The 12,552-nt window shown below is 32.9% G+C and overlaps 1 protein-coding gene across 5 annotated transcripts in view; it reads left to right on the top strand.

Moving 5' to 3' along the window:
• IFT74 (intraflagellar transport 74) overlaps window positions 1-12,552 on the top strand; it is a 78,449-nt gene that overhangs the window by 8,837 nt on the left and 57,060 nt on the right. For 4 of the 5 annotated variants that reach the window (XR_003790815.1, XR_003790814.1, XM_029203128.1 and 1 more), the window contains exons 4-8: window positions 1,897-1,945; window positions 3,525-3,623; window positions 3,790-3,850; window positions 6,228-6,287; window positions 7,543-7,604. Coding sequence is in view for 3 of the 5 variants with exons in the window: in XM_029203128.1 (XP_029058961.1) it covers window positions 1,897-1,945; window positions 3,525-3,623; window positions 3,790-3,850; window positions 6,228-6,287; window positions 7,543-7,604 (331 nt within the window). In the remaining 2 variants the exon portion in view is untranslated. The remainder of the gene's footprint in view (window positions 1-1,896; window positions 1,946-3,524; window positions 3,624-3,789; window positions 3,851-6,227; window positions 6,288-7,542; window positions 7,605-12,552) is intronic. The other variant, XM_029203129.1, reaches the window with a different exon arrangement.

Below are 12,552 nucleotides of genomic sequence, written 5' to 3'. Positions count from 1 at the left end.
AATTTCAGGTGTACAGCATAGTGATTCAGTTATATATACATGTATATGTATATATATACTCCTTTTCAGATTCTTTTCCCTTATAGGTTTTTACAAAATATTAAGTATAGTTTCTTGTGCTATACAGTAGGTTCTTGTTGGTAAACTTTGCTATAACTTGAAGAAATTTGAAATAATTTGAAGAAAAGAAAAGCTCAGGAATAAAAATTAGATTTCTAGTACTATATAGAAATATTCTGAAATACTTTTTTTTTTTGGTTTCTATACCAAAATGACACTGGTAAGGTATTTGTGTATTTATGAGTAGTGAATCAAGAATTGTTACTTTTGGTAATAATATTCCAGTATAATGCTTAAGTAAGGAAGTGAGGCTAACACATAGATTTATATACTACATCTCTCATTATGCCTCTCTGTGTTTAGAAAGGCATAATAATATTATATGTTATGATTCAGAAAGTTGGTCTATAATATATATATAATTCAAAGCATGGTGAACTGTTTTATAATGAGCTTTTTATTTTCTGTATTTGTGCAAATGACTTATCAGGGATGAAGATACTCTACTGGTACAAAATTAATTATAAGATGTCATACTACATTCTGTAATACAGTATATCATGCCTTTCAGGAGACTTAAATTTTCTTACTTGTATTATAATACCCTTAGCTCACTAAATATTAAAAACCAATTGATTACTGGACTTCCCTGGTGGTCCAGTGGTTAAGACTCCATGCTTACGATGCATGGGGTGTGGGTTCAATCCCTGGTTGGGGAGTAAGATCCTACAAGCTGTGTGGCGTGGCCAAAAGATGAGAAAAAAAAAACAATTGATTATTTAGAAATGCTTGCTTAATAATTATCAATACTGTGAAGGAAAATGAGTCAAAATTTTGTAGTTGTTTAGTCTTTAAAAATGTCTTCATAGAAGTGTTTATGTTTAATATTATTTAAAAACAAGGGTAGAAACATACTACAATTCTATAGAGAATTCATCAAATTTTATTACTGTGTTAATTTCTCCTTTAGAACAGGACCAGTATCATTTAAGATAGTAATTTTCTACTTCAAAGCGTTGTGCGAAAGAGTTCTGATTGTTACCATCATGCACCACTATCTGCTGTGACTTTTGCTCTTACCTGTTCCAGTTTCTCATTTCCCATTCTAGTGAGACATTCTCTCCCTCTTCTCGGCATCGACCTCAGTCAGTACTCCCTAGCTGTTTCTCTCATGCCTTGCAGGGCACTTTACCTCTCTCAAGGTTTGGGACATTTAACCTAGGAATACTTTTTTAGTCCTACTGAAATGTAAGATTATGTTTCTTTCTAAAAAGTCTCTGAAAAAATTATGTAAAATCATAATATCTTGCCTACATTGAGAAATTTGTAGTCTAAATCTGTGCTGTCCATTATGATAGCCAATAGCTATATGTGGCTATTTAAATTTAAATTAATTAAAATTAGGTAAAATAAAAATTCACTTCCCAGTAGCACCAGCCATATTTCAAGTGGTCAGTATTCCCATGCAGCTACTTAATGCTATAAAATATTTCCATTGTTGCAGAAAGTTCTTTTGGTTAGCCCTGTTCTAGACCCCCTTAGACCGAGTTTCCATTCAGCCAACCTGACCTGTAGAATCCACTGTTTTTGTTTTTGTTTTTTTGAGTCCATTGTCCTGACACTCTTTGTGGTCTTAATTCAAGCTTCCATTATGTCATGATGCTAAGATATTAGTTCTCTTTTCTATTTCAGTGCTTCTTCCTTATTTTCAGATTTACTGGGGTATTTGTGAGTACTATTAGAGAGCTGTTGAGTGTAATTCTGGTTGTGCTTTGGATTTGCTATTTTGATGGCATTTTCAAACTGAACACTAATACTTAAAAAAATGTTTTTTAGGTCCCCAGAGGCAAATTTTAGACAAATCTTATTATCTTGGGCTTCTTCGGTATGTTAAATACTTTTTTTCTATGCATGATCATGAAGTTTTAACTACGGTACTTATTAAGATAATTAGGTTGTAAAGCAATTATACTCCAATAAAGATAAAAAAAAGATAATTAGGTGTCTGTTAATTCCTAAGAATTTTGTCTTCTAACATCATTTTTGGTTAATTTGGCTGTAAATAGATGTCATCACAAAATGTGATACAGTTAGGCTGAGGTTTTAAATTTTATGTATTTGAATGTATGTGAACTATATATTTCAAGTTCACTGTTTTTCATTTAATAATAATCTTTTATGCTTCTTTCACTAGTTATTCTGAAATATATTATTCAAACATATATGAATAATATTATGTATTAATGATATATGTATTAATGGTAAAATATATATGCTTATTTATAATAAGCATATATGTATTAATATATATGTATTAATGATAAAATATATATGCTTATTTATAATATATTTAGTACAGAGTTTTAAGTAGGTATGTATTTGGTCAGTTGCTATAAATGTGGCCTAATTTTAATTAATTCATAAGCTTTGTTATATATCTCTAAGTATGCACCTCTAAATTAAGAACTCTTTTCTCTTTCTATACCTACCTTTTTCTCTGCTCAGGTGTCCTACTTTCTTATCTCCATTTTTCCATTACACTTTGTTTTCTTGTTGGCTCATCCTCTATATCTTCTTTCTCTCTGACTTGCATTCCATTTAATGCATCCTTGTATCGTGTCCTGAAAGCTCTGTTTTCTTTCTTAGTCCTTCTTAATTCTTTTGTTGTTCAATTACCTGAATCCTTTTGATTCTCAAAGTGCAGAAGGCAATAGGAGAAGGGTAGGTTTTCTCCATCTGTCCTCAAAGTTGACATCAGTAAGAAAGATAGTGAGGCCATCAGTTGAATAGCATCTTTTGATATCCAGCCACTTTTTAATCAAAAGAAGGGAAGGTGATAGAGCTGTTTCTCATCATTGCATTGCCTCTCTTCTCCAGGATTTGTGCTTCTGTATTAAAAAATAGTTTTACCTATTTGTGTAGTTGACTGTAGAGCAGTGGTTCTCAGTTGGCAGTGATTTTGCCCCCCAAGGAACATTTGGCAATTTTTAGACACATTTTTAGTTGTCATAATTAGGTTTGGGGGGTGTGCCACTGGCATCCAGACCAGAGATGCTGTTAAACATCCTACAGTGCACAGAATACCACCCCCCTACCAAAGTATTATTCAAAGACCTAAAATGTCAATAGTGCTGCTCTTGAGAAACCCTGTCCTAGAGGGTAGCAAGAGCTGTAAGGGTGACAATTAGGTATCTACTTCTGTCTTAGATTGTACCAGTTTGCCCAGGTTTCCATACCAGTACTGTTTCATCTTTTTTAATGAATAGAGAACCTGTATCAGCTTATCAGTTGGGATATACCTCCTTAATCAAATAAGCCACTTAAATTGTTTTTCTTTTTTTAGTGAAATTTCACAAAACCATTTATATTATTGTTACACATTTATGAAAAGTTTGTTTTGTTTAACTAGAGAGACTGTTTTCTGGATTGGAAGTATTACTGACTTTTTAATTCTTTTCACTTAGAAGTAAAATAAGTGAACTTACAACAGAAATCAATAAACTTCAGAAAGAAATAGAAATGTACAATCAAGAGAATTCAGTATATTTGTCATATGAAAAGAGGTGAGTAATTTTGCAGTTAAAGTATGCAAGATATGTTTTTATTATGAGTAACATTTAATGTAGTATGTATCAGGAGTTTAATACTGAATTTGTAGTTATACATAATATTCATAATGTTCATCTGCCTATTTCTGTATTTATGAGTGTTTTTATTTTATGTTTCCAGAGCTGAGACTTTAGCTGTTGAAATCAAAGAGTTTCAAGGACAACTAGCAGACTACAACATGGTATTTGTTCTTTTCTGAATTTCTTTTGAATATTTTCATTGTTTTTTACCAGTTTAAAAAATGTTATTTTAAATACCAAATAATACATGAATACATGCGTAGTGAGAAAAATTGAAACCATAGAAAGTGTAGATATTAAAGTTTCGCTTTGCTTTCTCCCTCCTTTCCCTCCCCAGAAATAATTTGGCTTAACAGATTGATAAGTATTCTTCAAGCCTTTAAAAAAAAAAAAAAAGAATTTATCAATACTTAAAAATACAGAAACATGCACACATTTTTTCCCTAACAATGTTAAAATAATAATTTTTAAAGTAGATAAAATTTATTGGGTACTAGCAATGTCATTACTTTAAAAATGTTTTTGTCTTTCTATGGAGTGTTGTCATCATGAAATTTAAAAAATTTAATTACTTAGTCCACAAATTACTTTCATCAGTATGTTTCATTCAAAATACAGTGTTTGCCTTCTGTCAAAATAGAGTATCTAACATAAACATAGTTTTGCTTCCTATTGTGGACTTCCAGAAGATGCTTCCTAATGTGGATTTACAAAAGAAATGATCCCGTTGGCAGTGTTGATTACTGCCTCAATCTTTGGGGTAATCTTGGTCCCATGAAAATTTCTAGTGGCAAAATTTTCTTCCTTCCTAGTCTGTAGGTACTTTAGGCAGCAGTGGTCTCTGGACTTATTGAAAACTTTTATCTCACTTCTCCAACTAAAAAATAGTGTTACAGGGCTTCCCTGGTGGTGCAGTGGTTGAGAGTCTGCCTGCCGATGCAGGCGACATGGGTTCGTGACCCGTTCCGGGAAGATCCCACATGCCATGGAGCAGCTAGGCCCGTGAGCCATGGCTGCTGAGCCTGCGCGTCCGGAGCCTGTGCTCCGCAATGGGAGAGGCCACAACAGTGAGAGGCCTGCGTACCACAAAAAAAAAAAAAAAAAAAAAAATAGTGTTACACAAAATAAGAAACATGCCACCATAATGGTTAGGTAAATTATGATATACCTACTTGATATTGTTACATTGTACTCATAAACAAAATTTCTCTGATTATAGTATATTGTAATTTTCACATTTGTTGGACTTTATAATCCATAATATTCTGTAAATGATGTTCTGTTCTAAATATGAGAAAAATAGTTTTTTTGTTTGTTTGTTTTTGTTTTTGCGGTACACGGGCCTCTCACTGTTGTGGCCTCTCCCATTGCAGAGCACAGGCTCCGGACGCGCAGGCTCAGCGGCCATGGCTCACGGGTCCAGCCGCTCCGCAGCATGTGGGATCTTGCCGGAACGGGGCACTAACCCGCGTCCCCTGCATCGGCAGGCGGACTCTCAACCACTGCGCCACCAAGGAAGCCCAAAAAATAGTTTTTTATAAAATATAAAAAGACATTAGATGAAAGGGATTTTTAGTTGTACTAGAATGCATTAGGTAAGTTACTTAATATAAAAATATTAATAACGTGTGAAATATGCTATTTGTAGGTTTTTCTCTGATACAGAGAAAGCAGTTAGTTAGCCAGATATCTAACATATAGTAAGGTCTCAATAAATATTAGAGCTCATTAGCACTTACTATTCATACCACAAGTGAAAACGTGATATATACTAATTTATATTACATTAGTAAAGCTTAGTCTTTTAAAATCAATTACATCCAAATAGTTTGCTTTTAGAAGCCTCCTGTTCAGATTCTGGCTCTACAACTTGCTAAATTTCTGTATCTGCAAAATGTGGACCAAATATCTACTTCATAGAGTAATTGTGAAAATTAAGTGAAATAATACATCTAATAAGTTCAGAACAGGGTTTGGTACAAGGTAAATAGATAAATATGTTTGCTATTCCTGTCATTGCCTAACTCTTTGAAGTATGCTAACTAGTGTTCTGTTTGTGCCTTGCCCTGCTTTTTTAAAAATTTTTTTTTAATTTTTAGAAGACCAAGAAAATCATTTTACATTTACACTGGTGTAAATTTGTAAATCCGTTAACATTCCTCCCCCCTGAAAAGAAAAAGAAAAAGAGAGAGAGTGAGAGATCTTCCCCCAAATTTTGTCTTCTCAACATCCTTCTTTATAAGCTCAGACATCTTTTCAGAGCAGACAAAGCTCTTTGAGGTATGATCAGCAGGAAGAGTAGTTCATTACTGCCTACTTTTCCACCCTAAAGACGTAGTTTATTGATTGCCGTAATTCATAGTATATGCTTACTTAGATAGCTCAATATTTGTTTTTGTCTTAGAATGTAAAGTACTTGGAAGTATTAATACTTAAATGACTACTCATTAGTTGTAAGATTGAATACCTATATTATGGATTACAGAGAAAATTTATGAAGACTAATATAATATGGTTTTTTTGTACTTTTCTTTTTAGTTGGTAGATAAACTTAATACCAATACGGAAATGGAAGAAGTAATGAATGATTACAACATGGTAAGAAAATTTATAAGTATAAGCAATAGATCTACATTGCCTCCAAAACAAAGCATTTATATCTAGAAATAATTTGATAAAACCTTATGTACCTTGGAGATAGGTATTACTCTGATCCTAAATACTACTGTTATAGTTGAGTTCCTTTAGTTGCTCTTTTAAAATTTCTTCCTGTTGGTTGGCTCTCCCAAGTGGATGCTTCAGTGTCTTTCTGCAAGGCTGTGTTTAAACTGGTCTCTCACTAAGCATTAGTTAGGGAGTCCCGTCTACATATATATTATGTATATAATATACATAATATGTATTATGTATATAAATTAGTTTCTATATAAATTAGTATATATATATACTAATTGTATATAAATTAGTTTGTAATACTTCTGGTTTAATATTTGTGCAAATGGAGCTGAGTACTCAATGAAGAGTTTTATTAGAAAGGGAGAAAATGAATAGTTACCATATGATGCCAGACATAATACTACTTTTGATTAGTAAATGAGAATTTATGTTCAGTGGTCTTGGATTATTTGGTAGAAAACAGTAAAATGATAATTGCTAGCTTAATGGATTATAAACATTTGGAAGAAAATAACATACAACTTATAGCATAGTTTATAATTTATACAATCAAAGACTATTTTATAAAACCATAGGATTTATAAAATGACTTTTCTAAATTGGGATTCTATTAATAAAAGCAATGATAATGTAGTGAAATTATTCTTAGCTTTAAAACACAGGAGAATTCCTAATTTAAAAACTGTATTTTTAATGCCAAATGTAAAAAAGTAAAATCTTTGTGTTTTCTTAGTTTTTTGAGATGGGTCCAAATTCTAGGCTGAATATGCTCAGGTAGAGTCGACTAGGAGTACTCAGGTAAAATCCTAAATGATTTAAGAATACAACTTGCATTGGGTGTAAATTTAACATATTACTAATCAACTATTGAACACTTAAAAAAATCTTGAAATTCTGTTTACATTAATGAAGTTTACATTAGATTACTTGACAGATCAGTAAACAATGAATATTTTTGGTGTGAGATTACAATGCCTGTGAAAAAGACCATTTATTTGTATTTGGTGTTTGTAGTGGTTTGTTAAATGAAGCATACTGTATTTTTTAAAACTTTGCCTGTGGTATTATGATTGTTATAATAATCTCTAATTGGTTCATAATCAGAACAACCTTTAAAGAGATAGTTTGGCCTAATGGTAATTTTTATCAATAACTTTTGTGTTAACTCTTTATTCAGCTTAAAGCTCAAAATGATCGAGAAACACAAAGTATGGATATTATATTTACTGAAAGACAAGCGTGAGTACACTCCATTTAGAAATCAAACAGATTTATAAGTGACTTGTATAAGGTAGTTTAACTTCTTAGCCATTTATTTCTTTACAATTTTGTTAATTGGTTTTCCCTGATATATTTTTTATTTTAAAAAGTTGAATATTTGCAATACAAATTGTATTGTTTATGTATCTTATCTTCATTCAGAGAAATAAAATTTCTACGTCTTGGAGTTTAAAATCTAAGATGGATAAGAACATCTTCATCTCTACCATTTGCAATTTTAACTTGAGCTCTTTTTTTAAAAAGATTTGTTTATTATTTATTTATTTATTCATTTTTGGCTGCGTCGGGTCTTTTTTTTTTAACATCTTTATTGGAGTATAATTGCTTTACAGTGGTGTGTTAGTTTCTGCTTTATAACAAAGTGAATCACTTATACATATACATTTATCCCCATATCTCCTCCCTCTTGCGTCTCCCTCCCACACTCCCTATCCCACCCCTCTAGGTGGTCACAAAGCACTGAGCTGATCTCCCTGTGCTATGTGGCAGCTTCCCACTAGCTATCTATTGTACATTTGTTAGTGTATATAAGTCCATGCCACTCTCTCACTTCGTCCCAGCTTAATGTGTCGGGTCTTAGTTGCGGCACACGGGATCTTTGTTGAGGCATGCAGGATCTTTCATTGCGGCATGCAGGCTCTTCATTGTGGTGCACAGGCTTCTCTCTAGTTGTGGCATGCAGGTTCCAGAGCACGTGGGCTCTCTAGTTTGAGGCACGTGGGCTCAGTAATTGTGGCACGCAGGCTTAGTTGTCCCGCGGCATGTGGGATCTTAGTTCCCCGACCAGGGATCTAACCCAACCCCCCTGCATTATAAGATGGATTCTTTACCACCGGACCACCAGGGAAGTCCGTAACCTGAGCTTTTTAACTAATTCGAATTATGAGATTTAAGCCCCAGTCTGATGAAATGCACATTATTATTCAGTGGGCTATTTATGTTATTTCATTATTCAATTATTAATTGATAATTAGTTGTTATATTAGTAATCTAATCATAGATGTAGATTATTTGTGCATCTTTATATATAACCTGGTTAAAGACCAAATACCAAGTAACTTTGAGTTTCGTTATAAGGTAAATGTGGCAGTGACAGTAATGACTACAAAGATAATAAATGGGTGTAGTGTAGTTATCTTAGCCCATTTGGGCTGCTATAACAAAGTACCATAGACTTGGTTACTTATAAACAACAGGAATTTATTGCTCACAGTTCTGGAGGCTGGGAAGTCCAAGATCAAGGCACCAGTATAGTCCTATTCTGGTGAAGGCCCTCTTACTGGTTCATACCTAGCACCTTATCAAGGTATCATCACATGGTGGAAGGGGCTATGGAGGTTTGTGGGATCTCTATTTTTTTTTTTTTTTTTCAGTACGCGGGCCTCTCACGGTTGTGGCCTCTCCCGTTGCGGAGCACAGGCTCCAGACGCGCAGGCTCAGTGGCCATGGTTCACGGGCCCAGTCGCTCCGCGGCATGTGGGATCGTCCCAGACCGGGGCGCGAACCCGTGTCCCCTGCATCGGCAGGCGGACTTGCAACCACTGCGCCACCAGGGAAGCCCTGTGGGATCTCTTTTATAAGGGCCCTAATCCCATTCATGAGGACTCCACCCTTATGACCTAATCACCTCCCAAAGGCCCCAACCTGCTAATACCATTACCTTTGGTGGTTAGTATTTCAACATATGAATTTTGGAGGGACACAAATATTCAGACAACAGCATTAGTTAACATAATTATTCTTTATTGACTTTTTGATCTTAATTACTGTCTAAAGCAGTGCAAACAGAAGATGAGCTATTTTGTACATACTAATACTGCACACATTTTGTTCCATAAACTTATCAATATCAATTTCCTTGAGAGCAAGGATAATAATTAACCAAAATTATGTAACATCAAACATACTGTCATATTACCTCTGCATGTACAGTAAATATTTGATGAAGAATAGGATTTTAAATATAAGGATGAACTATTTGAAAGATAGATGTAATTTTCTATTGATGAAAAACAAAGGAATCTCATTTTCCCCATCTATCATTTGATGCTACTGTAAAGTGCTATCTTTTTTTTTTTGGCTACACTGGGTATTAGTTGTGGCATGCGGGATCTAGTTCCCTGACCAGGGATTGAACTCAGGCCCCCTACATTGGTAGCACGGAGTCTTAACCACTGGACCACCAGGGAAGTCCCTAAAGTGCTATCTTAAAAATTACAAATATACTGGAAGTCTCTTCCCTTTTACAAAGAAAATTCCATATTCGTGGTGACCAAGCACTTACTTGAAAACTTCCTTTTGTTGTTGTTCTGGTTTTAGACCATTTAGCAGATATTTATCATTTACTACATATAAAATACTTTCCTAGGTACCTAAAGAATAAGAAATAATAAGCTATACCCTGTTGAGGACCTTATATAGTTTAGAACATTTAGGTCCTCATTTATTTCATCATTTATCTGAAAAGTTATATGATACCCAGGTCAGATTTATAAATATTATATGTACATGTTTTATAGATATTTTATCCAAAAAAATAACTCCCAGATTATAAATTTAAGAATTTCATAGGTTTTTTTGTCTATTTGGTTCATTTGATTAAGGAAAATGTTCTTAAAATAAGGTACTTTGTCCTGAAAATGTCAGCAGTTTCAAAACTTAATATCTGTAGTTTGTAACTAAGGCTGAGTGAAATAGGTTCTACTGACCCTTTAAGAGGAAATTTAAATTAATAACAAGTTATTTTTATAAAGTTTATTTTTATATATCACAGGAGGATAGATTTATTTCATGTGTTAATCAGATAGCCAACATCTTAATAACACAAGACTTTACCTTGACTCTGTACATTGAAAGGGAGCAGGAAATGTCATACCTTGAGAAAGCAGGTATAAAAATCTTGTTCTTATTCTCTTCTCTTTTAGTACCACCATTTACTGTGGTATGAGACCATCTAGTTTATTATGGAACACCTATTTTTAATAAATTGGTTATAGTATATAGCCTCAATATGTTACTATGACACCTGTGGCTTTAATTCAGTTTCATGTGCCTGCTTGAACTAATGATTCTCTTCCAATTCTAATGTCTGCAGTTTTCTAGTTTGGTGTTAGCTAAAATCATTTATCCTTTAAAAATATATGAAATTATAATTTTAAACCCATTTATTTTTCTTTGTTTAGTCAGATATCTATTGAATACCCAATATTTAATTATAAGAGGCTTTTGAATGTAAGAGATGAAAGGTAGTTTTTGCTCATTCATAATTATATTTCATTTTACTACATTTCTCAAATATGAATATTTGCCTCAAATTAAGAAATGATATTTTGGTAAAATGATAGATTATTTAGAAAAAGATGCCTTATATTTTTAAAGTTATCTCACTCTTATAATTGAGATTGAAAACCATAACGTATAATTTACATTATCTGTTAGGAAATATTACTCTTAAAACATTTATATATTTTATTGAAAACATGTTCCTATAAATACAAATACGCATTACAAATGAGTCAGTTCTTTTATTTCACAGGGTATATCATCCAAAACAGTTTTTATTTTCCTCAGTAGACATTTGAACTGAATTTACTATTGATATAACCTTAAAAATGACTATTTTTAGGATATAATGTACATCTACATTATTTTTAGTCTCTTTTTTCTAAGAAATTATCAGGTATGTACATGTGTTAAAAACTTTATGTTATAGAGAAATTTGAACATACCCAAAAATTAAATAGTGTATTATACTCCTATGCACCCATCTCCATCAGCTTTTATCCAACCCTGCTCCATCCAGACCACTAGACACTGTTCCCTTCCCTGTATAATGATGAAGAAAATTTAAAACCCCATATTATTTAATCCATAAATATATTTCAGTGTTTTAGAGATATTCCTTTCTCTAAAAGATATGAATACTGTATACTAAATTTCCTCACATATGGAAGGTAAAAATGATAGATTTTGTTACAGTTTTTAATGCCACTATTTGCATTAAGTTGTTAAAATTATGATTGTAGCCAATGGATTATAAGGAATTGGCAAATAATTCACTTTAGACTCTTCCTATAATAGTCTCAAGGCCAGTATTCTTTGGACCATTATTGTCCTATGAGGTATTAGCAGCCATACATCAAAGAAAAGGTTTTGTTGTCAAGGAAGTTTGGCAAATTCTTAATATTTTGCTCTTGAAGAGTAGAGAGCAGTTTAGTAAAGCCTTGGGTAGGTCCTATAGTAAAGAAACTTGTTTGACTTTGTTTAAACCCAGTATTTCCTAGTAATTCTATAGTAGCTTGTCCATGTACCTTTTAATCCCCCACCCTGTAAATACTTCTGAATGTCTCTCTGGAAATTAATGTTCTAGAAGACAATTTGGGAAACATTGCTCTATCTACAGCATCCCAAAGAACTGACCACGGACCAACTGAAGATTCCTCAGCCACAGCACAGAAGCATTTGAATAAAAATCTAAAGAGAGGCAGAAATAGGTATTTTAAAAAACAAGAGTCATAGATGATTCCCACTTTGGAAGCCACCATATTATTCAATTGTGACAGTCATACATTTTGATGACAGTCTTTCTTTGTAACGAAAATCAAGAGATTGTGCCTGGACATTGAACCTGTGCTTTAAATCGTTACTAAATTTTCAGAAATTTGTTGTGCCAATTCAGGAAACATTTAAAAAAATTTAAAAAGCATTTTCCAATTCCATGAATTCATTCTATGGGCATAAAATCAACCTTAGCGTGTTGTCAGTTTAAACTATCTCTGTTCTTCACTTTGACTTGTGATAAAATTCCAAAATCTTTATTTCTTTACTGATTCCAATCAGTAAAACTTTAATATGTATTACATCACATATCTGACTAATATGAAAATCTGTTCATTTTAATTAATGA

This window comes from Monodon monoceros, unplaced genomic scaffold, assembly GCF_005190385.1.
Source record: "Monodon monoceros isolate NGI ecotype Baffin Bay Population unplaced genomic scaffold, NGI_Narwhal_1 Super_Scaffold_5, whole genome shotgun sequence".
Lineage (NCBI taxonomy): Eukaryota > Metazoa > Chordata > Mammalia > Artiodactyla > Monodontidae > Monodon > Monodon monoceros.
The sequence above is the reverse complement of the archived record's forward strand: the minus strand, read 5'-3'. Positions and strand labels throughout refer to the sequence as shown.